This window comes from Alternaria triticimaculans (genome assembly GCF_023758025.1).
Source record: "Alternaria triticimaculans strain BMP 0046 chromosome Unknown scaffold_5, whole genome shotgun sequence".
NCBI classification, from domain to species: Eukaryota; Fungi; Ascomycota; class Dothideomycetes; order Pleosporales; family Pleosporaceae; genus Alternaria; species Alternaria triticimaculans.
In genome coordinates, this window is record NW_026055962.1 from 1,197,252 (window position 1) to 1,224,527 (window position 27,276).

At 53.0% G+C, this 27,276-nt stretch overlaps 11 protein-coding genes across 11 annotated transcripts; 4 read left to right on the forward strand and 7 right to left on the reverse strand.

Annotated features, from left to right (window-relative positions):
- Positions 1–242: 242 nt before the first annotated feature.
- J4E78_004718 (uncharacterized protein) lies at positions 243–637 on the forward strand (the record flags this gene model as incomplete). Its single annotated transcript, XM_049365346.1, has 3 exons — positions 243–351; positions 485–539; positions 592–637. 3 exons carry the CDS (start codon positions 243–245, stop codon positions 635–637), a joined length of 210 nt encoding a protein of 69 aa, XP_049223147.1.
- A 126-nt stretch (positions 638–763) lies between these two features.
- Positions 764–1,997, forward strand: J4E78_004719 (uncharacterized protein; the record flags this gene model as incomplete). Its single annotated transcript, XM_049365347.1, has 2 exons — positions 764–920; positions 979–1,997. 2 exons carry the CDS (start codon positions 764–766, stop codon positions 1,995–1,997), a joined length of 1,176 nt encoding a protein of 391 aa, XP_049223148.1.
- Positions 1,998–2,669: 672 nt separating this feature from the next.
- Positions 2,670–7,264, reverse strand: J4E78_004720 (uncharacterized protein; the record flags this gene model as incomplete). Its single annotated transcript, XM_049365348.1, has 7 exons — positions 2,670–2,709; positions 2,759–3,744; positions 4,131–4,232; positions 4,303–4,328; positions 5,064–5,892; positions 5,985–6,839; positions 7,124–7,264. The coding sequence occupies 7 exons, from the start codon at positions 7,262–7,264 to the stop codon at positions 2,670–2,672; spliced, it is 2,979 nt and encodes a 992-aa protein (XP_049223149.1).
- A 1,183-nt stretch (positions 7,265–8,447) lies between these two features.
- Positions 8,448–10,781, reverse strand: J4E78_004721 (uncharacterized protein; the record flags this gene model as incomplete). The annotated part of the gene is made up of 3 exons (XM_049365349.1): positions 8,448–9,402; positions 9,453–9,823; positions 9,876–10,781. The coding sequence occupies 3 exons, from the start codon at positions 10,779–10,781 to the stop codon at positions 8,448–8,450; spliced, it is 2,232 nt and encodes a 743-aa protein (XP_049223150.1).
- Positions 10,782–11,309: 528 nt separating this feature from the next.
- On the reverse strand, positions 11,310–12,631 carry J4E78_004722 (uncharacterized protein; the record flags this gene model as incomplete). The annotated part of the gene is made up of 3 exons (XM_049365350.1): positions 11,310–11,879; positions 11,926–12,410; positions 12,472–12,631. The coding sequence occupies 3 exons, from the start codon at positions 12,629–12,631 to the stop codon at positions 11,310–11,312; spliced, it is 1,215 nt and encodes a 404-aa protein (XP_049223151.1).
- Positions 12,632–13,178: 547 nt separating this feature from the next.
- On the forward strand, positions 13,179–13,977 carry J4E78_004723 (uncharacterized protein; the record flags this gene model as incomplete). Its single annotated transcript, XM_049365351.1, has 2 exons — positions 13,179–13,391; positions 13,444–13,977. 2 exons carry the CDS (start codon positions 13,179–13,181, stop codon positions 13,975–13,977), a joined length of 747 nt encoding a protein of 248 aa, XP_049223152.1.
- A 637-nt stretch (positions 13,978–14,614) lies between these two features.
- Positions 14,615–17,447, reverse strand: J4E78_004724 (uncharacterized protein; the record flags this gene model as incomplete). The annotated part of the gene is made up of 6 exons (XM_049365352.1): positions 14,615–16,162; positions 16,218–16,411; positions 16,761–16,789; positions 16,944–17,075; positions 17,242–17,331; positions 17,434–17,447. The coding sequence occupies 6 exons, from the start codon at positions 17,445–17,447 to the stop codon at positions 14,615–14,617; spliced, it is 2,007 nt and encodes a 668-aa protein (XP_049223153.1).
- Positions 17,448–19,617: 2,170 nt separating this feature from the next.
- Positions 19,618–22,639, reverse strand: J4E78_004725 (uncharacterized protein; the record flags this gene model as incomplete). Its single annotated transcript, XM_049365353.1, has 3 exons — positions 19,618–19,755; positions 19,807–22,030; positions 22,110–22,639. 3 exons carry the CDS (start codon positions 22,637–22,639, stop codon positions 19,618–19,620), a joined length of 2,892 nt encoding a protein of 963 aa, XP_049223154.1.
- A 1,046-nt stretch (positions 22,640–23,685) lies between these two features.
- On the forward strand, positions 23,686–24,731 carry J4E78_004726 (uncharacterized protein; the record flags this gene model as incomplete). The annotated part of the gene is made up of 3 exons (XM_049365354.1): positions 23,686–24,135; positions 24,198–24,386; positions 24,444–24,731. 3 exons carry the CDS (start codon positions 23,686–23,688, stop codon positions 24,729–24,731), a joined length of 927 nt encoding a protein of 308 aa, XP_049223155.1.
- Positions 24,732–25,098: 367 nt separating this feature from the next.
- On the reverse strand, positions 25,099–25,873 carry J4E78_004727 (uncharacterized protein; the record flags this gene model as incomplete). The annotated part of the gene is made up of 2 exons (XM_049365355.1): positions 25,099–25,179; positions 25,232–25,873. The coding sequence occupies 2 exons, from the start codon at positions 25,871–25,873 to the stop codon at positions 25,099–25,101; spliced, it is 723 nt and encodes a 240-aa protein (XP_049223156.1).
- Positions 25,874–26,108: 235 nt separating this feature from the next.
- Positions 26,109–26,915, reverse strand: J4E78_004728 (uncharacterized protein; the record flags this gene model as incomplete). Its single annotated transcript, XM_049365356.1, has 1 exon — positions 26,109–26,915. One exon carries the CDS (start codon positions 26,913–26,915, stop codon positions 26,109–26,111), a length of 807 nt encoding a protein of 268 aa, XP_049223157.1.
- Positions 26,916–27,276: the final 361 nt, after the last annotated feature.

The window sequence follows — 27,276 nt, forward strand, 5'->3', positions numbered from 1 at the left end:
GTATGCGCACTTACTGTCGTCGGTCGCGCCCGCCATGTTGCAGTGTAGGGCGCCTTCTGTGTGCCGTCGCGCCTTCTCTCAGCCCTGTGCGTGGTGTTGACTGAATGTCGGGGAAGTTGCGCCTCCCGCGCTAGTCGCCCCACACCAATCACGGCCGATCACCTGCGAGTGAACACGAAAGGCCACCAAAGCAGCTTCACGAGAGAGAGACACTTACATAATCCAATTGCACGCCTGCACACATGTCGAGCCCACTTGTAGACGTCTGGGAGGCTGCTGCGTCCTCGCCCTTCAGCCCTGCCGTCGGAAAGAACACGCAGTTCACAGTCGGCTTCGTGCTGCTGGCCATCTGTATGTTGGAAGCTCTGCTGCTTAGTGGAGCTCTGCTAACAACGCGCGCAGCTCTCATCTTGACTACCATCTTCGGCTTGAGTACGCGAAATAGCCACGCCCCTCTAGCGAACCTCTACTCATGCGCACACAGACCGCTCCTTCATCAACCTCCCCGTTCTCGGTGTTCCCGCGTCATTAGCATTCGGGTACGTGGCCTCGGAAGCCCAGCTACAACATGCGCCCACTGACTGCAAACAGCTTCGGCGCCGTCTACATGATCTGCGCAGTCGGCGTATACGTCTAGTTTCCTACTTCTCCATCCGGCGTTAGGGGCATACTGTGTACAATCTATGGAATACCAATAAAAAGTTCAAGACTCTCGAATCTACCTGCACGATAGCCCGTACCCTCACACTCACAACACAGCACCATGGACGAAGAGGAGCCCCCAATACTCACGGCAGTGTCAAGCTCCGCGCGACAATTGTACCTGCTCCTCCGCTGCATTGCCTTCTCCAACAAGGCTCATGTCCAGATCAGCGACATTGGCATGAAGCTCGCTGTGGATGAGGCGAGCGTCATGGAAGGTACGTACAGCCATATGCGATGTATTTTTGGCACATTCCAAATCTGACACGACTACAGCATCCGCCTTCCTCGACAAGTCTCTCTTCACAACCTACACCTTCAATGCGCGCGCCGCACCGCCGAACTCACAACACTCCGACAGCGACGATGAACTCGACCCAACATCTACTACCACTCCCGCGTTTCAAATATCTCTTCCCGCTCTCCTTGAGACCCTCCAGATCTTCGGCCTCACCGACCCCTCCACTTCCAAACCACCATGGGCGCGCGATGGTGCATATCCCACCAGCACAGCCTTCACTGGAAACAACATACTAGGCGGCATGAACAACCTCTGTCGAATAAGCTACGATGGCCCCGGTGCTCCACTGGCCGTCACTTTGACAGAGGCAAGCATACGCACGCAATGCGATCTCACGACGTACGAGCCAGAGTACACAGACGAAATACCTTTTGATCGACAAGCCCTCGCTCTGAAAATCATCATGCGAGGCAGCTGGTTGTATGACGCAGTACAAGAGCTATCATCTACAAGCCCAGAGAAGCTGACCATGTACGCCAAAACCGTGCGCGGCAAACCCTTCTTCGCTCTGTCGTCATCAGGCACTCTAGGCTCAGCGCGCGTCGAGTTCAACAATCAGCCCCAGCCCTCAGCCTACCGCACTCCTGCATCCACGAACCTCAACACGAACAATGAGGCAGCAGATCAGAAACCTACCAACCTGCTCGAGACCTTTCAGCTCAGCGATCCACAAGCCGTACTCCGCTCATCCTACAAGTTTAGCTTGATACAAAAGGCTGCGCGTGCGATGAACGTTGCGACCAAAGTCAGTATACGAGCAGATACCCAAGGCGTGTTGAGTCTACAGTTTATGATTGAGGTCGAGGGTAGTGGGTCGGCTTCTCAGACTGGGCCTGGAGGGGCCACGGGCGGACAAGTGAGTTTCGTCGACTTTCGCTTTGTCCCGCTTGTGGAAGAGGATGACGAGGAGGCTGAGGGCGGAGACGTTGACGAGACCCTGATGCACAATGGCCCAGGAAGCGATGGCGAGAGTGGCGCTTACGATATGCTATGAGAGTACAATAGACATCACTACAGACAGAAAACAGGGAGCTTGAGCTCAGCATATGCCGATTTTGCCAATTCTTATATTTGCTAGTCTGTCCAGACCCGAACAGAGTAGGAAATGAAATGCACAATCGTACAATGTCTTCTGTGATGAAGCAACCATGAGCCTTTGTTTGGCAGCCTCTTACTTAGAAGTCCTGACGTTTGCTGTGCACATGGCCTCGACCTCGACAATTCCTTCTTTTACTCAAGCTGAAAAACTCCACCTGATGAAATGTAAACCTGCCATGGGGCCCATACGCCAATGCTTGGACATGTGAGGCCAGCCAAAGTTCTAGTCCTGACCTGAGTGCGAAATCAATCTGAATAGCGTAGACTAGGGATACTCAGGACGCCCAGTCGTCCTATCCATAGTTTTATGTAATGCGTCATGGGAATCAGCTTCTTTCTTGTTTTCTTCTTTCTCGAGTCTCGCGCCAGGCCATAGTATCCAATCTGATGCCCGTTATCGATGTTCGTACCGAGCCGCTTTGTCGTCGCGAAAAGGGGATCGAGCTTGGTGAGTCGTGTATCAGGCGTGCTAGACTCGCGTCTCGATCGAATGGGGTTCGTGCGCTGCACGGAGCGACTTAGAACTCGAGTTCAGCTACCACGGGCATTAGCAATGGGTGGCGAATGTTCACCATTCGAATTCACCATTTGCTTTGTGGAACAGGTATCTTCCATACTGTCAGTGAAATCTCTTCAAAGTCTCAACACCCAACTTACTCCTTCTTGTTCGTGGTCAAGATGCCGTCCTTAAGCGTGCACTTCCACTTGTTCTTCACGCGCTGGACTTTGTCGTAGGTGCACAACATATAGTCGACCATTTCATCGTCGCTGTTATCGCCATCCCCGAGTTCGTCCTCCGAGTCATCTAGGTCAGAGTTAATGGCGTCATCCGGATCTTCTTCTGGCTTCACATCGTCGTCACCGTCGAAGCGCGCGGGAACCGGTGCGCTTGACGAGGCCTCTGCGTCTTCGGCCTGCAGGACACGCATAGCTGCCTTGCGCTTTTTGCCCTTTGGCATCGAATCGAGCGGTACCATGAGACCACTGTCCTGACGCATAGCCATGGCATCAACGCGAGAACGCATGAAGTCGTCCGCTGCCATGCGCTCTACTGCATCAGCAGCGCGTGCGGCCTTCAAGGCCTCCCAGTCAGCCATGGCGTCACCCGAACCATCAGTCTGTGAGGTGTACATGTGATTTTGCGGTGGGGGACGCTGCTGTGGCATTCCCTGTTGTTGCTGTTGCGGAGGTCGTTGATGCTGCTGCTGCTGTTGTTGTTGCTGTTGCGCCATCATGCGCTGCTGTTGCTGCTGCTGCTGGTTCTGCATAGGCATTTGAGGCAGATGGCCCTGTTGCGCCAGATTGGGAAAGTTCTGCTGCACATGTCCTTGCTGTTGCACTCGCTGCTGTACCAGAGCGGCTGCACGCTGGTGCGCGAGCTGCTGGTTTTGATCATAAGTACCGCCGTAGCCGTTGTTCGCAGTCTGAGCAGGAGGGTAGTTAGCAACTGGTGGCTGGTATCCTCCTTCTTGCTTCACGGGCACGTTGGGGAAGTTGAGAGCCTCCTGAGGTCCGGACACGGAAGGCATATCATTGTCAACCTTTACGTTGGACGGTACCGTAGGCGGCTGACGAACAGGCTCAGGAGCAGGGTCCCATGGAAAGTGAGCAATCTTGAGAGCGGATAGCCTCTCTTGCCAGCCCTGGCGATAGTCAGTATATGCTCAGCACAACTGCAACAAAACATGATGTGAGAACAGCCGTCACATGACAGACTATGCCTTGTTGGGAAATGATGCGTTGGTCTTGGCGGGTGGGGGAGCTGTGCAGGGGCTATAAGAAGGCATCTCAAATACTGAGGCGCCCCCGGAGCTGCCAGACCGACCGGCAACTCCGCCCCGCTTCCAGCCGCCCATCACCCAAGCCAGGCGGTCACCGCGCGATCGCCGCAGCCAGCGAAACCGATGCGAGGAATGAATTGACAAGAAAAGTGAGAGATATAAAAAGCGGTGTGACGGCAGTCGCAGATGTGCTGCGACAAAGAAAAGGAAGGCGCGCTGGCCGAGATGGAGGCCAGGTTGCAACATACCTGCTTCATCTCGTCGAGCGTGCTATGATCGACGCCCGACTCCTCGAAGTCATTCTGCGAGGTCTGGATCACCTTCTCGATGATCTGCTGGTACACGCCGCCCTGGTGGTTGCTGTTAGCAAGCCTGCCTTTACCCTTCCACCGCTCGCATGCGCGCCTTGGGGATACTAACCACGACCGAGTTCGACATGATCGCGACTGTTTGATATGGTCTGAGCTATCTAGTATACGATGCGAGCTCTGTGATAGCTGCGCGACGGCTTGTGATGGTTGCTCGCGTGCAGATGATTGAGGAATAGGCAGGCAAGCCAGGCAGGCGACGTCAGCGCTTGAGGCTGCAGAGAGGTGCGCGCGCTTGAGGAAGCTTCTGCGCGGTCAAGGAAGTTCTACGGATATCGCTAGCCCAGACGGAAGGCCTTGTACGACGTGTTCGGGTGCCCTCAGCTTTCGGGGTCGTGGGTGTATGAGTGATAGTGAGCGGCGTTCCGGCAATCATTGAGGGCGCCGGTTCGTTAGCGCCTAACGCTACTCTAGCGCCACACGTGACCATGCTCACAGCTCAACATCTGATCCAAAGTACGCGATGCAACGTTCTGGCAGATTCGAAATATAGTAGTGCTCATGATCAATATACATACGAACCGATCCAAATGTTGGTACAAACGTCGTCAGTTCATCAATTGCACCTCAAACAGCCAACTGCATCCCATAAGAAGCAAAACTCCCGCCACTGCACTCGAATCGCACCTGGGTATCTTGGCATGCTCCTCGCAATCGCTACCGGCTAATGGTCATGCACCAAAGCCTTTTGTACCGCTGCATCAACGTCCTTGCGCCTATACCCCGGTGATCGCCCGAGACACACGCCGTGTATAATGATCTCTGTCGTAATTGTCAGCCAACTGTTGACCTCTCGTGAATGTGCACACTCACCATCAATCAGCTTCGAAACGTCGAGCCAGGCAGTCTTCTTCCGTTTCTGCCTCACGACTGGTAGAGCTGCCGCTACATCGCTCATCATGTTCATGCCTAGATCTATGTTGTCCATGTGAAAGGCGGGTGTATGCGAAAACCCATAATCATACCCAGGTGCGAGATCCAAACCCAGGGTCTGATCATATGAGATTTCGTAGTTGACAAGCCTAGGGTATTCACCGGTGTTCCCAAAAGACAGGTCTAGCCCATAAGATCCACTATCCGCGATGTTGTAAGAGTTGTTTGGCGGATTTGTCGAGGTGGTTGACGGAGCTGCCGATCCGTTTGCGGAGTTCTGGTGAAGAGGAGGCAGACTCGTCGCGTTGTGTGGTCGTTGCCGTAGTGCGCTGTTGGGGGCTCTAGACAGTTCTTCGTCGTCAACCTCGATGACACATTCGGCGAACGAGCTCTTCGGGTCGAGCTTGCACGAGTATTTTTCTTCCAAGTAGCCCTGTACGTCGTAACAATCGAACCATTCCCCCTCGTATCCACGGAGGTCCACGCCGCGTAGCTCTTCACTCCTACCGTCTTCTGTATTCTCTATTATGAGCACCTTGTTCTCTGTTGGCCCAATTTGCCGTACGTTCCATCCGTTTCTGACAGACTTTACGTTGCCGGCAGCGTCCCGTCGCGGATAATGAGTTCCTGCACCACCGAGATGGAGAAATGGCGACTCCCACCAATCCAGGTCTTCGTCAATGCCACGGGCCATGATAGTTCGGAAGCGGCTTCGTATTTGATCGAGGGTCTCATGAGGTAGAGAAAGCTTGAAGACACGGTTGATTGCCTAGCTGTCATGATTAGCCTTGTATCACTACTCAGGAGAAAAGGCAGTGAAGCCACAGAAACAATTCCTACATCGACTAGCTGAAAACGTACCGTAGGGCGAGCTTGGGCGTTGCTAAGCAAATGAAACCCCGCCTCAAGCGCCGCCCTCGACAATCGTCTCGCAAATGTTGTTTCTTGGAAACTGTACGTTGTGACCGGAGGGAGCGTCTTCGACGATATTTTCGATAGAGGCGGCGTGGGCAGTCTGTTCGATGGCGGTGTCGCTTCAGGCGTCGGTACACGGACGGAGTACGTGTGTAGGTTTGTTGTTCCATACGGTGCTTGGTGCTGACTCAGAAGGTCTACAAGGCCGAAAGGCAGCTGCGTCGGTTGGGATGAAGTATGCGATGGTGATGGGTCTGCTGGAGGCTGCGAAGATCGGTGCGACTGGTCGAAGACCGAACCAGCTCCAAACTGACGGCAACCCACCAGATCGCTCCTGCGGGAGTCTACATTGCCATATGCAGCACTGATGTGGGCGAGGTAGCTATCCGGTGTTGACAACTGTGGCTGCGGACGCTTCTCAGCGGCTGGTTTCGGAACTGCGGAATATCCCCATCCAATGTGCTGCACTTCAGGCTCCGGTTCGGCTAGCTTTGGTGCACCATTCCCTTCAATCCCGTGTTCGCCGTGTTCACCATCTTCGTCTCCCTCGTACTGGCCCTCGTTGGCTGTCTTTGTCAAGCTCGCGAACGTCTCCGTTACCAGCTTGAACTCTTGGGCCAAACTCGGATTCAGCTGTAACAGACCTGACTTGACGGTGGACTCGTTTAGCTTTAGGAAGGCCTTGTTCATCTGCTCGATAATCGAGTGGAGCTGTGTGCTTTGACTCTTCAACGACGCGATGGTGGTTTCCTTCCGCTGCCGATATGCACGCTGCGCAAGCCGGATTTGAGTTCTTCGTCTCTGGTACACCTGTCAGTACATTCGACATGAATGCTGAGATCGGATCGCGAGGAGCTCCATGCTGGGTAGTGTCATCTGGAGCACGGTAGGCTCATCAGCGTCGTTCACAGGAGGTGGGGATGACGATGAGGAGCTCACAGTGGGTCGAGCTGGAGAACACATCAACAACTTGACAGCTTCTTCGATCAGGACAGGTGCGCATGTCCCGTTTACCCTCCCGCTCCAAGAGTTGACAACGACGAATCGGGTAGATAGAACAAAAAGGACGTTGCGTCTCCACTCACATCTGCAGCCGTGGCGTCCTGTGTGTCTACCCGTGGACGGCCCCTAGCCTTCTTTCCTCCAGCACCACCGTCATCGACGCTGTCCCTCCTGCGTGAGCGCTTCCGTGATGTCTGCGCCTGTTCTGATTCTGAGCTCGTCATGATTCTGGTTTTCGCTTCTGATACCGCTGATCGAACAGAGTAAGGTCCGGAGGTATGTCACCGAAGGAGTTCGGTGGAACCAATAGCGAGACTGACTACGAAAGGCGAAAGGATGCTGAACCGAAGTCGGTCTCCACGGACTACTAATCACTCCGTTCCGACTCTTGAAACACCGCTATCGTTCACTTGTGAGGAAAATCGTAAACGCTTCGTACAGATTCTTAATGGAGTAATTTGGTTCGCGTAAAAATAGCGGGAAGACGTTGTGTACATGTAGATTGCATCCAGAACTAGTTCAACCTGACGCAAGCCAGACGGTAGGTATGGAAAAGCAAAAGATGCTCCGGCGCCGATTCAGTGAACGGCCGCTACAGCTCACAAGGTTCGAGATCGATCAAGGGTCCGCTGTTACACGGGGCTAATGCGCGTCTCCGCACAGGATGCGGCTAGGTCCTGCTGTCTGTAGGGCGAAGAGGCGGACGAGTGCATGGGCGGGTGGGTTCATGACCATAGGTTTGCAGGCGTTGTGGTCCCATCTACGTGGGTTTATTTGCGTGCAAATTTATAACTCGCAAGCCTACCCTAGACATTCTTGATGGTGAGATGTTTGAGACCGAGGTCGTCGGACCTTAGTAGATGGGTGTGACCAATTGTTTCGTTGTGCGTCTTGTAGCTCTGGTGCAGTTCGGGAGGCTTTGGCAGCATGATTACTGAACAACAAATTTCCCGGAACGGCAAGTGCCGCATGCCAAGCGCTGCACGTGACAACCAAGGTGACTCCTGTCAGCAGTCTGCAGGGCTGGCGGTTATAAATTTTTCCCTCGCTTCATTGTCAGCTGGTTTCTTGTCAGCGCTTGATTATATAAGCTGTTTAAACCTCTCTAGCTTGGTAAATCAAACGGCCCCCTTTACGCTTCAGGGCGCGATACCTGGGCAGGCGCTTCCTTGGGTAGCTTCAGCCAAGTCAATACGGCATACGGGCGACGCGGCACCGGGAACAACGTAGATCCTAGAATACACAGATCATGACGTCAATGTTTTAATGAACGAGTGAACGAGACTGTCCAACTTACAAGTTGACGATGTCACAATCACGACTTCCATGCGTCTCAGGTACCAATGCACTAGCCCGGTCAAGGATATTTAGAGCTTGTGTATGATCACATAATCTAACGTTGTATATCTATGCTGATGCTTGCCCTGGACCGTGTCTAAGCTTCGGCACGACGCCCAACCAGTTGTTCGATTGTTCATCTTCGCCCTGCTCTGCAGCGGCCGCTGCGTGCCCACCCCCAGACTCCCCACTAGTGTTCTTCTCCGCATCATCATATCTATCTCGAACCCCATGCCCTGTTTGCTGACTGTTTGCATCCTTTACCTCCGCCTCATGTTCCCGTACCGGTATTTCGCTTCTCTCTGCCTCTCTCCGGGAGGGGCTTGCAGATCTAGGCGCATCGGCAGCCGCATGATGACTAGTCCGAGATTCCTCCGCCGATAAAATAGCACGATCCTCATCTATGCGCTTTTCTCCTCTGTCTTCTGCCTTGATCCATGTTTGCAGATCCTCCTCTGAAGGTTTATGGAAACACCACATCTCATCAGAAGTCGTGTATCCAGTGCCCATACCGCCTTGAAAGTTGCGCTTAAACTTTCTTTGCAGACCAGCAGCTAACCGTTTCCTGAACTCATTGTCAACTCGTAGTCGGGCAGCTATCCACTGGTCGTTCGGTCGGTGGTCGTTGGGCATGTCTTCCATAAGAGGCGTGTCCAGAATCTTCTCATCTGTCATACATCGATTAATGATGGACTTTCCGCCTCCCGAGTCGGGCGTAACCAAGCGGAGGAATTCGAGGCTAGTGCTGACGTTGAGATCAATAGCTCTTTGCGGATGGACGGTGGCCTTCATGAACAACGATGAGACATGCTTATATAAAATCGAGAAGTCGCTTTGGTTGATGTGAACGGAGCCTCGGACCGTAAGAAGATATGCAGGGGCGCCATGCTCGCTGGCCTCCTTCATCAGAGACATGGACGCATCCCAGTTTTTCTGCCAATACATGAACGCTTCACTGGCGATTCCCAGCAGGGGGAGGTGTATTCGGTGCTTCGGGTCTTCCACAGGTGGCTTTACAGGTGCGCTACAAATGTGTTAGTTCCAATGTAACGATGGGGAGAAAGATATAGTCACCCCCAGATGTCGTAGATTATCCCCGCTTGCACATTAGTAAATCTTTCGGTGTGCCTGAGCACTTCTACCACTGTTGCTGCTCCGAAACTATGACCAGCCACTGTCATTTTATCTACGTGAAAACGATTTTTCCATTGTGCCCAATCGATTCCGCCTAGACCTCTGGAAGAGCCTCCGACGTAGCCTTCGCCTCGGAGATTCTGTCGTGCGATTTCCTCTCCATCGCCGTCAGATATCATCTTGAGTACACGGTATGCTTCCTCGAGCTCGCAAAGACGCAGCTCTATCTGTGCGCTGCGCAGTTCGCCGTCGACGCCGTGCTCATTGTTCGGTGCGGTGTCCATCGGGTTATCTTTGGGGAAGATGTAGTCCTGCTATAGTCAGCCTAATAGTTCCTGTATTACAGAACCTCACACTACGCACGACATAGTGATAACCTTGCGCAATTTCTTCGTCAGTGTGATCCAGATGCTGGAACTTGGAAAAGTCTTTGTCGTCTTCTGCGTCTCCGTCGCAATTCGTATGGTTCGCTTTCCCTCCTCCTTGGGCATCCTTTCTCCGCTTCCCTCGCTTCTTGTGATTAATGAAAGTCCGCGGTCCACTCCCGTCCCTATGCTCCACCGCGCACACGACGAAGCCGTAGCTCGCGAATTCAGAGCATAGGCTGCTGTATGCGGTTCTAGAGCCACCAAGACCATGACTAAACATCAACAGTGGGAACATGGGCTCATCGTTCATGCCCTCGGGCGGACTACCCTGCTGGTTCTTGATCTCATACCCGTCTTTCTTCATGTTGCCTTCCGGAGGCCAATGAGTCGCAGGAGGGGCGTTCCTAAAACCGCGCAATTTGGTGAGCATGGTGGTCGCGCCAAAGACGCCGATGCTTATAGGGCTCGGTATGCCAGCAAACCGCGCATAACCCTTCGCCGTCTCCATGCGCGGCCTTGGAAGCCATGTCTCGCGACTCCATTTCTTCTCTCCTCCTGGGGCGTTCCCGTTACCACTCCCGAACGAGGCTGGATAATATAGTGTAAACAAAACAGTCTCCAACTGCAGAAGGTGCCGGCCCTTGCGCTTGATGTTCGAGATCGGACGAGGGTGTTCGACAGGGACTTCTATCTCCATGCTGCCTATGGAGTATGGCCCTGAAGTGGGAGAGAGGGTCGAGTTCGGGTAAGGGAGATGATCGCGTATCGATGCGGGCGGTCTCGTGCGTGGTTTCTTCGCGTTGGGTATCTTGCCCGAGGACGAGGGATTGAGGATGCTGTGTCGACGGGCGCCATCTTCGTCACCCGTGATGCGCGTCTTTTGACGCTCAAGGAAGGACATGGTCGATGGCGAGCGGTGGTGTGAAGGGTGATCGAGGGTATCTTAGAAGAAAAAGCGCGTAACAAAACGGACGCGGTAGGACCACGCCTCTGGGTGATGAAAGCGATACAGCGATCGTGAAGAACAACGGCCGAGAATGCTTCGCCATGCTTAGTAGGCGCTAGGAGGCCCCGCCTGAAACGCTTGCTCCGCTGGCGAGACTGTGCGGATGCGCCCGGGAGACCTAACTGTAGTGTTTGGTGTTTTGTGAGAATGCCGATGATGTCATGGGCCGGTTCCCGTGGAGCGCGTAAGTGGGGCCGATACCCCTTCGCCGTCCCTGACGAGCGCAGACACTCGGCCTACATCAAGCATGACGTGAATTTGCTGGCGTTCAACTTAAGTCATGTTGAATTGAGCTATCAACTAAGATGGTGAATAACATACTTTTCCAAAAGTTGTACAGTGTGCAATACAGCACATAACGCGAGATAGAAGACATGTGCACCCAACATGTTATGGGTGCAGACTCGGTCGCTTTGGCTCAGGCTATGAGGTCTTCGACCTGTCCACCACCGGATATTGATCGGTACCGAATGTAGAGTTCAGCGACACCTGTCCCGAGATTTTACCGTTCTCCAGACGGATCCACGTGTCGACCACCTTCGCATCCAGCATATCCTCCTTGACGACGATCTGACGCGCGCCCCGTGTCCAATCAGTGTAGCCACCATAGCCTGAGTGACGATTGAAGCAGATGTTCAGCCCGTTGCCGTTGCTAGGAGAGTTGCCAGGGAGGTCTCTGGCCCATTTCATGCACCAGTCTACGCCATGGTCGTGACCCGAGAAAACGGCCATGAGGTTTTCCGTCTCTACGAGCGCCTTCATGAAGGGAATATCGGCTCCACTGTACTTGCAGTTGTTCCCAGTATGATCGCAAATGTCGCCCTGGTTCCCTACACTCTCTTCGTTGATGCCTGGGTTGGCTGTTTTGGAACGCCCGTTATGTTGAAAAGAATCTGCGGCGTGTATCGGAATGTGCACGAAAGCCATGCTAGGAACCGCGCGGCCATATTGCTGGCGAAGGGCGTTATTGGTATTGCGGAACCATTCAACAACCTGCAAGAATCAGTACATTATGAAAACAGTAACAAGGGTCTCATACCTTCTCGTCGACCCAGTTCGGAACACCGACATCATCACCAGTGGGTTGATACTTCATGCCTCCTTTGCTGTCAAAGAACCACAACAGCATCTTCAGATCAGAAGCATCCGTAGAGCTGTACACCGGGACGAAATAGTTGCTCCAGCCAACTTGATTGATATCGCCAGACACGGACTGCGTCGTGAAAGAGAGTTTCTTGCCATTGTTGCCCTTGACATCCGACCACATGTGTTCGGACATGGCACTAGTGCTGCAAGTCTTGGAAGCATCGTGATTGCCAAATGTTGCGCCGAAAGGCAGGTTGCGGGCGACGAGTGGAGCCACGATCTGATCGATCAACGGATTTGCGTCTTGAGGGGCCACCCACTCACAGGAGAGGAGATCGCCGTTGAGGACGACGAAGTCGGGCTGCTCGTTGTCGAGGACTGAATTCATGACACCGATTGTTTTGAAGTCTGCGAATGAACGGCCGCGCTGAGACTCAGCTACAAGTCGTTAGTATACACTCGTTTCAGGTTCATACGACGTAGAGATGTGATTACTTACGCTCGCCGAAGTGGAGATCACTGAAGACGGAAATCGACAACTGTCTATCCGCAGCGAATTGGATGCCTGCATAGTAGGGCGCGGATCTGCTGTGAAGCACAGCGGCACTAACTGTTGAAGCCAGCAGCCAGATGAACTGGGTAGACTTCCAAGTAGCCATAACGGTCAAGCAGGATTTTGTAAGTTGATGCACTTAGAGGTAGCGGGTAGTCGAGCCGAAGGTGAAGCAAGATCAGTCGAAGTGAGGGTGTATTGCAGGCAAAGGAAGAGAGCGAGAGTGAAAGAACTGCTCACGCAGATAGCGAGGGTGAAAGTCAGGAAGGGGCGTGGGGGCCTACAACCCAATGGGGTCGAAAGTAAAGAGCGAGCGGCATCATGGGAAAGAGCTGATTGAACTCAACTCAGGTCTCGTTGATACTTTACATTGTAACGTCGATGCCGCCTATCTCAGATGCAGCAGTCGTGTGTGTTGTCTCAATTCCTCTACAATCTCCTCATCACGCAGAATCTAATGCTATTCCGACAGAAACACAAGGACGAACGGCCCCAATACCAGCCCACTCAAGATTGGGGCTATTTGAAGTGTGGAGGAAGGTAGGCAGGGAATGAATGGCCGGGGGTCCGCTCTGGACAGTCGCGCTAGCCAAGACTTCCCCACCAAAATTTCCAGACGCGAAGTTGGGGATCAGTCCTTCACCTCCGCCGCCATGAACGCCGAGGCTTATTTGCGCAAGCAAGGCTGGCAGGGCTCAGGTCACTCGCTCGACCAGACCGGCCGCGGCATCAAGAAGCCGCTTCTCATCGCGCACAAGAACGACCAGCTAGGACTCGGCAAGAAGAAGGCGGCGCATACGACAGACGACCAGTGGTGGTTGCGCGCATTTGACCAGAGTCTGCAGAGCATTGGTACAGGCAAGGATGTATGCAGTCATGCACCACTGCGCGCGATCAAACAGCTAATTCCCCGCTCAGAGCACGCTCGACCAGATCCGCACCCAAGGCATCTATCGCGGAGGTCTCTATGGCTTCTTCGTTAAGGGCGAGATGATTGGAGGTACGATTGGAGAATCCTCAGCGACCACCACAGACGCATCGAATCCCGCTTCCGGCGCAAGCACGCCTCCCACATCCGCGTCCGACACCGAAACGCCCGCGCCTACCAAAGGGAAATCCGACAAGAAGAAGAAGCGCAAGCGAGACGAGGGAGATGATTCGGTTAGCAAAAAGGCGAAGAGCGACGCGGTCGAATCGAAGAATGAACAAAGTTCGGCGGCAGTCACGGGCAAAGACCTGAAGGCCGTAACGAAGAAGCTTGCGAAGCTGAAAACCGAAGAAAAAGCCGAGTACGAGACGCGCGCGAAAGCAAAGGGCCAGACACTCGAGCAATACGTCCTCCGTCGCATCCAGAAGAAGTCAGAAACGCGCGCTCCTAAGCCAGTAGAAAAAATCAAGGAGAAGAAATCGAACTCGGATAAAAAGGAGAAGAAGAGCAAGAAGGCGCAATAACCACGAAGATACAATGGTGTAGATGGAGAGAACAGTAGACGATCACATCACTCTCAGGATCGGCGTGGGATGCCCGCAGCCTTTTCAGGGTGGACAAGCCCTCGAAGCGCATGCGGGAGCTGTGCAAAGAGCAGAAGTAAAAGGATCCTGGCTCGAGGGGCTATATGTCGCCGATCCATCTTCAATGAGCCGGGCGTGATCGTCAGGATAGATACCCAAGTCTGTAGGGGCCGCTGACGACTACCCCAGGGAACGTGGTCTGAATGCAAAATAAGGGCCACAACGAGAGCACCGGATCAGAGAATTGACCGGGAAGCGCAACGTTGTAGAGTCGGGATTTCTAGGCACATGCCATACGTGCGGAATACTGTATTATACCAATATCGCGATGTTGTTACAGACGAATATTATTCGATCACTCAAATAAACAACACCAACAGCATCCAGATCTTACATTTCACCATCATCTCATCCCCGCTATCATACACTGCTTCGTCCCACCAATACACACAAACAGCCCCATCGCAAAAATCGTCATCGTCAGTCGAGAAGGGAAAGAAAACCCACCAAACTCATCGACAAGACAAAAACCTACCAAAGACAGAAGTTTGTAAACAAATCACCTCACCCAGCTAACTCAACCCGTCTTCCCACTCAGAATCCAGGGCCTCTTCTCCCAAAAATCGTCCTTGATGATATCCACGTGCTCCATCAGCACCATCGCCTTACTCCGCTTCTTCTTGTCTTTATCCCTCTGCGTACGACTCATGGGTACGGGCCATCCTTCGTTCGCCTGTTGAGGCGCAGTAGCTGCAGCCTTACTATTCGTTTCCGACTGTGGTTGTTTGCCTTTATCCGGCCTGGCCTTTGAAGAGTTGGACTTGGAGGGTTTAGGTGCGCTGGCGTCTTTGTTGCGGCTGCTGGTGGACGGGCGGCTGGTGGGAAAGGCTTGGGAACTTGGCCCTGCAGCGGATGTTGAGGAGATTAGGGTGTGGAGATCGGGGCCTGAATGAGGGTATGGCAAGGTTGCTGATGTGGGCGCAGACTGTGTTGGTGTGGAAAAGGCGTGGAGTTCTGCAATACCTGGGTGAGAGATATGGTCTTGGGTGCCCCAGCCTTGACCCGCTCTGTTGTCTGAGTCGCTCGGCCTTCGCTGAGGCGACTCACTGCCGTTCATGGCGTACTTGCTCCAGTCTTGCCGTGGGCTGTTACCCTTGACCTTCTCTCGCGTGCGCATCTCCTCTTCTGCGCTCATAGGCGGACTGGGCAGAGCCTTGTTCTTTTGAATCGGCGGGCTGACTTTGCGGGGCGGCGTCGATGTCGCATCTCGGGGGCTAACGATGCTCTCCTTCTCATCCAAAGTATCTCTCGTGGCTTTGAGTGTTGACGTTGATCGATGGACCGGTAAAGACAGTTTCCGCGGCTTGCTATTGGCAGGAATGCTGGATATTCGCAGTGGTATAGACGGGGGCTTCACTGCAGGTGTGCTAGATGATGCAAAATATGAAGGCAGAGAAGGCTGGCTCGGCGATCGTTGTTTGACACGCGAAGGCTTTACTTGAGGTGGGTATGAATGTGTCAAAGAAGCAGAAGCGGAGTGGGAGAATCCATGGCTGGCTGCTGCAGTGGCATGGTGGCGGTAGCCTGCTATAGGAAAATCTGCGGGAAAGTCGCCCTGCGGTGTCACTGGGGAGAAGTTGGTACGTGTTGTTGGATTCGGTTGGCTCAATGACATCGGAGGCTTGCTGCTTGGCTTCAATATTGGTGGGGACAGCGGCAAAGGCGTCAACGATGGTAGATGTTGCTTGCCGTTCAAGGAGCCATTGTTGTTCCAGGTGGCAGTCGTTGGCGGGGAGAGCGGCATGGACGAACCTGGCATGTTACCCTCACCATCGGAGCCAATCGGATTGGACCTGAGTGGGTTGGGGAATGCTGATCTCGAAATCGTAGGTGGCGATGGCGGCGGTGATGGCGTCGATGTTGTGGAGAGAAAGGTTGGACGTCTGCATAGGCCTGGATTCTCCATCATCTCTTTTTTGTCCGGCAGATAGGGGATAGACCTCTCAATAGACTGTGATGCCCGGTGATTGGACGCTCGCTTTGGTGTTGGCTGAGCGATTGGTGGCGTTGGGAAGTCCGACAGCACGGGTGACGACAATGCCTCGGTCGGTGGTGTAGGGAAAAACTGCCACGGTTAGATACGTGGACGTGAATGCTGATGGTGCTGAAGCATCTCTTACATCTCTGTACAGCACCGTGCCTTTCTTGAAGCACTCTGGTTCGTTGTTGTAGTTGATTCCGAACTCCTTGAACAAGATCTCGTTCTTGTCGGATGACACTGTGCCTTTGAGTCTTTGCTCTGCTTCTCGCGCTCCCATGCCACCCTGCTGAACAAGGGTCCAGAAAGTGGTGTTGTACAGATTGTTGATATGACCTGCACGATGGTCAGATCCGCTCTACGACCGACACCGAGAGCAACCAAAAGATACAGTGTAACAAGAAAAGGCAGGATGAAGGCGATGCATCAAGATACTTACAATCGGCTTGCCGCCAGCTCATATAGTGTCGAAGGTTGATATCGCTTGGGTATAAAACCGCACGCCCATCGAATGTCGGTAGGGGTGCTGTGAGTGGCTTATCCGGAAAGTATGTTGACCAAGAATACACATAGTAAGCAGTGAAAGTCGAGACAATCGTCGTAGTCAGTTTGCTAAACGGGGATCAGTTCTGGACGAATGACCACCGGAGGTGATAAAGTTGCACCAATAGGAGGATTCCCGTACCTGGCTCGTCGTTCGAATAAGGCGCAGTCCTTGTGAAAGACGAAACTGCGACCCACGTCAGCTAAGCCGCCCCGAAACATGCTGCCCCACCCCTGTGTATACCGCGCTGGGAACATTGGGCAGCTCGATGGAGGCATAATCAATCTCAAACACAACGTGCTCGAATAAAAGAATGCAACATACCTGTATTCGTCGCTGTTGCCAAATGCAAGGACAAGGTCGGGCAGCTCCTTCATGACCGCCACGGCTGCAGCATTCATGACATCAAGGCCATTCTTGTCGTTTGGCTTGAGGAACTCATATTTGGACGTGAACCTGTTCGCGCGTTGTTAACAATGGCCCTTGTTGGTGTACAATAGCCGAGATGTTGGCCTGGGGCAGCAATTCCGTTCATGCAACATGGTGACGGGTACCTGCATATCCCGGACCAAGAAAGTTTGCCACGGCGCAAGTGAGGGAGAGAGAGAATTGGTGAGCGTACTTGGAAAAGCCACGTCCGTCTATCCGTACTACGATCCAGGTGTTGGGAATTAGATTGTCGGGCTGCTCGAACCCGCGCACGTATTCGAATCTGGAGTCCGTTAGTTGAGGTCCGGTGAGCTTGTGCAGGCGGCCAGCTCTGGACGTTGGCGGCAGCTTCCCCACCCGCTTCGAAAAGCTATTGATTACTCACTTGCTGTTCGCCATTTATGGCCTCTCTGCAGATAACAACCTTTCTGCCCCTGCACAGGCGCACGGCATAGTCTTTGAGCGATGAAAGACAAGAATTGACGGACGTCAGCGTGAGCTTGTTTGCTGCTCAGGAGTGCGTAAGTGTGGTTTTGAAGGCTGAGAGTCCGGGGCTTAGGCTAACCCGGTGTGCAGTACAGCAAAAGACGGTGTTTCAGGTTTGCAGATGTAATGCAGCTACCGCGACAAGCTTCTCGAGCCGACTGAAGCGCGGATAACGAGCGCGCAATTGGCACCCTCCGAACTGGCTATCATGCATTGCGTGGGTTACCCGCGGGTCGCAAAGTCTTTGAACATGGGATGAGTCCCCACACTCCGTTCCGGACGATCTCTGGCGCTCGGGCCAACGCCTTCCTCTCTAACAAAGCGACGCGCCCGCCGACACACGACCACCACCTTATCGCCTTCATGCACCAAGAGAAAGAGCTTCAGTGTACAAAGCAGCGTTGTACGCGTCCTTGCGCCAAGCCACTCTAGCATCTCCCCCTCATCGCACAGACAGACGCATGAAGCACTCGGACATGCGGCATCTCCCGACCCATACGTAGTTGCCGGAGCGGAGCGAGCGGTGAATGTGCTCAGACGCGTGCCTGTGCTTCTCGCAAATAACAGCCACGTGTGGCACCTGCTACGGGCTTCATGCTGGGAGGCATGGCGTAGCCTGACGCATACGGGACACCGGTTCTTTAGGAATCCAACTAAGGCCAGCCGCTACGCCATCCTCAAACAACAACACCATGCAATGTATACAAACACTACCGAAATCTTTCCGGATAGCTCCTATCCACCGGTTCTATAGCCTCTATCGCCACAATATACGTCTCAACCTCCGGAATCTGCAGCAGCGTCTTCGTCAAATCGCCGCGTTGAGGATTTAGGTTGTTGCCCAAAGTTCTGTGGAGGTTCATACAGCAGCATGAACACTGCACCCTTGTTTGTTCCTCCTGAGCTTTGTCCTCCTCCTTTAGCAATAGCCTAGCGAGAGTATTCTCCTAGTGGTAGTTACCAAAGTGCGTCAGCCACTCAGCGATCGGCATACTCACAATTACAATTAATTCTTGGTATCACCAGGCATCACCACAAACAAGAAGCCGGGCCGGCGCATCAAAACATCAATCTCGGCCTTGTTATTCTCCGCTATTTACTGCAGGTCCCGTCCCGCACATCTCAACTTTGGATCGTCGGTCGATCTCGTGTCTTGGCATATATGTTCCAAAGACAGCATGTGAAAAGGGCCGTTCTCACGGCTCGGCCAGAAACAAACGTAGTGGCCAAGACTTTTGATCTAATTCTTACACGACGGGTATTGGCGACGCTGGCGTCATGAGTCTATGACGGGGTTAGCCTATGCCCGTTAGTATCAATTCTAGATGGCATACGACAGCTAGAAGCAAGACTTTCTGAAGAATCACCGCCGAACCCGACCTCAATGTCGAGATCTGCTTGTTTTAGCGCTCGATTTGTGATGATCTGATCGTAACTACTTCGAGTGGTGCTTTGGGTGGTTAGGCATGTGATGATCTGAGCCGGCACGCCCTCATCTGCATCCACGGTACGGTGATGAGCCTCGGAAATGGCTCTGCGATGAGAACGTGGAGATCAAGATGGAAGCATGTTGCAAGATGTTCATTTTTCTCGTGAGAATAAAGGGTTCACAAGACCACATCCCTACGGCGTTCATTATTTTCGTGTATCGTGCATCATCACCACCACTCTCCAATAAACCGAACTTCCTTCGCCTGTCCTTGCACACCGCACTGCTCAATTGCCTATGAGACGTAGTCTTCCGGCGTCAAGCACTATCTTGTGATACCCCATGCGGCTAGACTTAGATTGGCTGATGATGTTTCGTAAACACTTTTGTGGCTGAATTCTTGTTAGAACTCTAACAACCTGCATGCGTGTTACCAGGCGTCGAGTGCCTATCCCGGTAGCAATGTGCTATGCACAGAAGTTGGTGCGCAGCTGTGGACTATAGGACAAGAACACATGATTCTCGTCCTTCCCGCAGCTTCAAATTAGGTACTCCAGGGACTGCTTCGAGGTGGGACTCGAGACGATGTGGAGACTTCTAGACCCGACGATTGCGATATGGAACGGATCAAGCAAAGTGCCAAAAAAGATCATTTCAAGGCACCAATGCATTCGATCGGAGGCCGAGGCCCGGTGTCGGCGGGTCGATGGATAAAGGTGCCAGTTGTGGCATCAAGGATTTCATCATCAACACCAAGTCGGTTGCTTTGAACGGCTTCTGCATGATGCGATCCTGTACAGCCTGTTAGCCTAGAAATGCTTTCGACGGTCATCATATACTTACTGCTCCAGCAGCAATGGCAGTATCAATCTGCTCTTTCCGAACGTTCGCCGTGACAGCAATTACAGGCAACCGTTCGGAAGACAGCACCCCCTGCTCTTCTTCCCTTTTCCGTATCTCGCGCATCGCGCCAAGCCCATCAAGTACCGGCATCTCCAGATCCATCAACACGATGTCAAACGTTTCTCTCTCCAGTATCTCAAGCGCCTCCAGGCCATGGTTTGCGACGGAGACGTGGCATCCCGCTTTCTTAAGTTGTTTGCCGAGCACTTGCTGGTTGATGATGTTGTCTTCCACCAAGAGTACGTGGAGTTGCCGCATTGCCGCTTCCTTATTGCCGGTTTGTTGAAACATTTCCTTGAGAGTCCTGGGCTTCCACTCTGCTCTTCGCGTCTTGACGTAGAATCCAAAAGTCGAACCTTGGCCCTGAACGGATGACACGCCTATTTCGCCGCCTTGCTTCTCAGTAAGCTCCTTTGAGATGAACAGACCCAGCCCACTGCCGCCGTATTTGACATGCGTCTTCACGTTCGCTTGGCGGAAGCGCTCGAATATCTTGTGAATTTCCTTCTCTCGCAAGCCAATTCCCGAGTCCTTGACGGTGAACGCAAGATAGATTTCTTCACCGGTGCCCCAATCTGGATTGCTTGTAACATCGCCGTCTTGCTTGCCCTCAGTAGCCCAGAACATGTCTTCAGGAAAGAGTTCGCGGGGATCTGAGGTGCTGGCGCCATAGCGGATGGAGAGGGCTGGCTTTTTCGATGGTTTGACGAACTTGATGGCATTCGTCAGTAGATTGATGAAGACTTGTGTCACGCGGGACGGATCCAGATGAAGGTGGTCAATGCCTAGACTCAAGAACGACGTGTCAGGTGTGACACTGTAAGAGATGTTGTGCGTCTTCATCTCAGCTTGGAAGATGTTGACGATGGATTCCACGAGCTTCGCGGGTTTGACTGCGACAGGCGTGATGGACAAGAGCATGGAGTCGAGCTTACTCAAAGTAAGTACATCGTCGATAATACGCTTCTGATGGTTTGCACATTGCATGATGACGTTTGCGCTTTGTATGTTGTCATTGAGAGTATCGAGACACGGTACAGGTATATCGGCGAGCTGCGTCTGGCACTCGACAACCGCGTTGGCAATCGCATCTGCGCAATGTACAATGGCGCTCAATGGGTTCCGCATCTCGTGTGAAACTACGTCAATGAAGGCTTCCTGCTGTCTTTTTGCTTCTCTTGCTTCGGCGGCTAATCGAGCCTGGAAGGTCTGCGCCCAGCACAGCCTGCTAATGTCAGTCGTACAAGCCATTACGCTTCTCACGCTTCCATGCTCGTCGCGGTACGGGAAGGCCAAAACCTGGATCTGGGCGGGTTCGGGATCCCCAGTAGGAGGCGTGTACATGCGCTTCATGCGCAAGTCGGCTGTGACGTGGTCGGCGCCTCTAATCAGACGCTCCCAAACATCATCAGCTTTTACCCGATCATCCTCGTGATATGCGTCAAGGAAGGCAAGACCGATGGCATGTTCTGAAGGAGATTTCCCAGCTAGCTCATAATAGTGATCGTTGGCCCATAGCATATCACCATCAAGAGATACATGGCACATGCCAACAGACGCGTGATCGATCAGATGGCGTAGCTTGAGATCACTGAAGGCCAGATCAGTCTCGAGCTGCTCTTGTCGCTTCTTGCTGGATTCATTGTCAACAGCAGAAGATATGATACTTGACACCATGCGACCTAGGTCCCGGATAAATTGCGTGCATATATCGTCGTGGGGGCGAAATGGATTGGTGCCGAAGACGAGGTAGCCGAAAAGGCGTGTTCCACTCATGATGGGCATTACGACAATCTTCTTGGAAGGCGCGCTCCAACCTCTCCACGAGGTAGCAAGAAATCGTTCATCATGCTCGATGACCATAGTGTCTATACCAGCTCGTCGCAGATCTGGTATTAGTCCTTGCTCACTGTCGATAGTGGCTGTCTGGATGAGAAGGTCGTGCCCCTCGGGGAAACCAAATTGGCCATGGAGTATCAACTTGTTCGAGCCTGGGGTTGTGTCCATCCGGTAGAGCATGGACATGGGCACATCGTTGGCGTTGGCTTCGAGCGTGGTGAGAATGTGGGAGCAGACTGCGTCGACACATTGTGAGGGCACGGAGGCGAGTGTATTCAGGCAGGTGGTACGGCGGTCTGCGAGCTTCTGGCTTGTTACCTCGTAGCTAGTTGGGTCAGCTGTGGATTGCAAATAGGTAGCTGGGCCACGCGTGTTTTCTAGCTTGGTTACTGCACGTAACTCACGTTGTGTTCATGAAGCCCTCGATAGCGCCTGGCATGCCTACTGGAACAAAGCCGCCAGAGAAGAAGGCCTCCTCTTGGTAGCCTCTGCGCTCGACAACCGTGGGCAGGGCAGAGCTGTAATTGACCCCAGTGCCTGTCCGCTTGGCCTGTATGAAGTACTGGCTGATGGACGGCCAGAGATCGGGATAGCCATCCTGGAAGAGGGAGCCCATGAGGTTGGGGTGAGCGCCCCCGGCCAAGGGAGCATAGGCCTCGTTGTATATGGCAGTGAGGTTGGAGATGTCTTCTCCCCACCAGAGGCAGGCTCCGCGCGAATCGGCCAGTACATAACTTGCGAACATGCGCAGCGTCGGGCTCCACGTGCTCAGTGGCCCCAGGCAGCTGCGCGACCAGTCCGTGGTGCGGAAGAAGGCGATATGGTCGGTCTGAGGAAGCGCCGCGGTCCAATCATCGTATACGCATTCATCGTCGGGGTTCATGGGAGGAGCGCCGAAGCCGTCTTCGTCGGGGGGAGGAGTGAGCATCTGCATGTAGCTGCCGGCGCAGAAGTGGCAGTCGCGAGGGAGACACAAAGTGGCTGCAGCATCCTCAAAAGGAATCGACGTTTGCGCAGGCAAGGCGCGGTCAGGACCCGGTTATCTTATTCCCATGCGATGCTTCGGTTTTGGCTGCGGCGGTGCTTCTTCGGCCAGTACTGGCGTCGATTGCATGTGGGCACGGGGCACAATCGAAGATGCATCTCGCACCTACCCTCGCACATGCCGATCTGCCGAGATTCCCATCGCCTCGCCCCGGGCCACATGCCCTTTGAACCCATCTGCATGCCCTCGTACCAACCCTGTACATCTACATCTCCCGAGACACTCTGTATGGGAGCAAACGAAATTCCGACCTCGCGCAGCAGCAAGACAGCCGCTGTTTGGCGGGGCAAACCTTCTCCTCCACAGGCATTGCGACGCCACAAGCGGGTGATCCTTTTTCTTCATCGACCGATCACCGTCTTTTCGACATGAAGAACAGGGGGGCGCTGTATCCGCCGTGTTTGCAGCCTCGCCGAATGCAGCTAGTTGCCCGTCGCTGCCCATCGCATTCACGCCCGATACTATTCCAGTACTGCAACCCACTCGCTCGTATCATGTCTGTCCGAACCGAGCGTGTCTGACTCACCTCGCCGCACTCTTTACCGGATGCAACAGAGATGCCAATTGCTGGTTGTATACGCAGGGATGCCTGTGTACTGCATTGCTCTGCTACCATGTTACGAATCAAACTGTAAGATTGATGAGAGCCTACTGCTGTCGGTCAACAAGAATTTCTCCTCTTTTCGAATATTACAAATGTCGACGTTTGGTGTCTCCGAGGTTATTTCTGCTCCACTAGCGGTTTGTAAGCGTTACGTCATTTCGTCGAGATAGCCGTTGAGTGGTTACTCGCTCAATCGCCCAACCAGACATTACGAAGCATGTCAAGATTGATCTCTAGCACCGCTCGATATAGGCCTGAGATACAAAACACATTTTCATGTAGGAACAAAACTCTATCGGTTACACATTCATACTGAGCCTCACTTTCCACAATGTCTGTCCTTATCACGGGAGCCTCTGGGTATCTTGGTGGCTCGCTGCTTGCGGCACTACACAATGCCGTACTTACTGAGCACAAAGACATATATGCTCTCGTCAGATCTCCAGACCAAGCGGAAGCGGTGAAGAAGTATGGCGCGCGCCCTCTCACTCTCAATTTACAAGATGAAGAGAGTGTGATCAAGAGCATCGTCGATGCGCAGATATCCGTCATATTCTTCCTCGTTGACGCTATGAACTCCGATATGCAGGTTCCCATGATAAAAGCCCTCGCAGAAGTCAAGAAGCAAACTGGACGCGAAGTCCACTTTTTGCACACCAGTGGCGCAAAGATCTTCAGCGAACATGCGGGGATGCCTATCGATCGACCACTTCCCGATACAGATGATGATCTGTACAAACTACAAAAGAGCTCCAAGGCTCCTCATCGACTCTTAACGCAGGTATGAGGCAACTAGCGTGTACGCGGTCCAAAGTCCAATCTCTCTTACTGAAATGACCTCAGGCGACGAACACGAACAATGTCATCATTGAAACGGCGGAGAAACATGGAGTTCGCAGCTACATCTTCATTCCATGTATCGTGTACGGCGAAGGCAAAGGTTTTGGTAACAAAATCTCGATCCAAACCACAGCTGTGGTCAAAGCCGCGAAGGGGGCCGGCGCCGTGTACGATGTCAATCCGGAGGGTTGGGTAGGTGTTATTGAATAGTCACCAAGTCAACCACTCGTATGCTGACGATGTACTCAGACTTGGCCCGTATGTCATATCGACGACAACTCGAAACTGTACGTGAAACTGCTGAAGAGTATCCTACGCGACGAGAATCCAGGATATGGCGAGAATGGGTACTATCTTGCTTCCTCCGGAAGTGTAGCCTGGTACGAAATATACACCGCAATGGCGAAAGCGCTTGCGAAGCGTGGTATTATCGGCAGTCCTGAAGTCAAGAAAGCGGATGAAGCAGCGCTAGATAAGATGGCGCAGGCCTTGAGTTGCCCAAAAGAGCTTGTTGCAGTTCAGCTGGGTGGAAAGTAAGTCTACTTGTATGATCACAAGGATGGACCAGATGTTGACACCAGACACAGATGCACACTTGAAGCGAAGAGGGCCTATAGTTTAGCTTGGAGACCAGACCATGAGCCGAAGCACATCTTGGAGGCGGCAGATGCAGAGGTAGAGCTTATCTTGAAGCATCTATGAGTAATGAGCAGCATAGTAATCGGGATTGCGGCATGGTATAGCTTAGAATTGTAGCTACCTTTTCCATACGTAATAATCTGGAAGTTTCAATGTGCCAAAGAACAAGAGAACAGCCCAATGAAAGGTCCGCAATTAGTATTTCAGCAAAGCTCTTTTTCTTCCATACTCAAGTTCTGACTTGTTCGTCTCCATCCGCACCAACTCATGCCCTTTCTCCACCAGACGAAGATGCCGAGCCCATAATAATATTTAACTCTGCCTCCGTATATCTCCGTTGCGGCTGCTGCAAAGCACAATTAGGAACATCACATTGACGTGCTCTCTGGACAACTTACCTCCACGAATTTCGGTCCATCGTACTCGCGCAACAGCTCAACGTACTCCATCAACGGCTGCATGATCGAAGCATCAGCGTTCAACGCTGGACCACTGAGCGCAATGTCCAGATCATATGCCAAGACGACGACTGGACCGCGAAACGGCAGTCCAAGGCTCTTGTTCTCCAAGAGCGCACGCTCTCCCTTCGCATTCATATCATAATTGATCTGGATGAAATACGGAAAGAAGCGGTTGTGGAATGATAGTTTTTTGATCTCCTGGGCAGGTACACCGGGGAAATGATAACTAAGGCCCCTTACCGTACCTTCCTCATCGAACCTCAGAACGGAGAAGACAGGTTTAGCTGAATTCACGGGGAAGTACAAAACGCGCCGCATGTTGTTAGGAATGTATTGTTTGATGGCCTTTGCGTAGGGCTTGCAGACGAGTTTGTGGCTGAAGTCCCAATCGCGTTCTTGACAGGCTGGCGAGCAGTAGAGCATGCTCTTGCATTGGCCACAGATCTTCTTCGCGCCAGGAGTACGACAGGAAGCGCACTGATCTGCAACAATATTGGGTAGAGGAGGGACCGGGGTGTAGTCTTCGAGCATCAACGGATAGCCAAAGTCCTGAGGTGAGTACGGCGTGATTGAGGACATGGCGAGTGGTTGTAGATTCGAGATTATGCGACTGATATCAGGAATGAATTATTATTGGAGAATATACCCAAGCTTGGAACTCAAAAGGAAATAGAGAGACCAACAAAGAGCTGTGAGATTAGAAGATATACTAGCATTAGTCGTACGGCATATGAATGAGGTCGCATGACGTCTATCTCACCGCAAATGACATACTGCCTTTACCTGAGAGCCTTGATCAGATACCCAGGTTATCTCAGTATGGGCGATAAAGCCACTGCGATGGATGAAAGAAGACGTCGAAATCCACGCCACCAAACACGCCAATCGCCGGAAAGAGATCGCATTCGCCCCTCAGTCCAGTATTACCGCCCTCGCTTCGCACGTCAAGCTCCTCGTTGCCATCCCAGCCACCTTCCTTTACTCCATTACGCGTGAAGAACACGTCGATATCTAGCATTCTTCCCTGTTGCGACTGCTCGTATGATGGCGGGTTGCGCGGTACCGAGAAGGTAATGCCAATACCCACAGTATCGCCGGGCTTGAAAGCCGAGGTGAAGTCGATGCCGCCCCATGCGTCATTGACGTACTTTCTTCCATCATCTCCATGTACTCCAAGACTGGCACGCTCCCAACCTGGGAGACGGAATGTAGGATAAGGCGGCGCAACGAAGCCTATCGCGATACCGGCGTCTGCTTCCGAGAAGGAGAAGCCACCGCGACCGATTCCAAGGACTTTGAGTTCAAAGTAGACAGTCTTGGAGCGTTGTGTGTTGAGCGGTGAGTCCCAAAACACACTGTACATAGGCAGATTTGTGAGGATACTCGAATCCCTGCAGTTCGCGTGGGTGCGACAACGCCAATGGCCTGCTTGAGGTTGAGGGAGTATATCGCCCAGATAGGATGGCGCTTTCAGTAGAGCAAGCTGACCGTTCTGAATCGCAGCATGGGTGCTAGGCTGCAGGTTCTGCGGTGGCCACAAAGGATTCATGTTGGTCCAAGCCAAGGCACGATCGCCATCTTCAGTAGATGCATTAGCAGTGGGAGAACTATCGTAACCCATCGAAGGTGGTGGGGGTAGAAGTGAAGTGTCAGGTACGACTGTCCAGTCGTGGTATGGCGGAGGATCCCAGCTAGGAGGGGGTTGCTGTGGATAAGAAGGAGGTGGTCCTGCTGGGGGTGCGTAACCTGAAAACTCTTGTTTAGGTGGAGGCCCTGGAGGAGCAGTATAAGAAAACGACCCGTGGCTCGGTGGAGGACCTGGCGGAGCGGAGTACCCAGATGAGGATGAAGCCTGGTTCGGCGGCGGGCCAGGCGGTGCTTGATACTTCTCCGTCGGCGCTATGTTATGCTGCTGGTCCTGAGGCGAGCTGTAGTAAGGGTTGTTTGAATGCTGATTATGTTGGTCTGTCCCATATGACGGC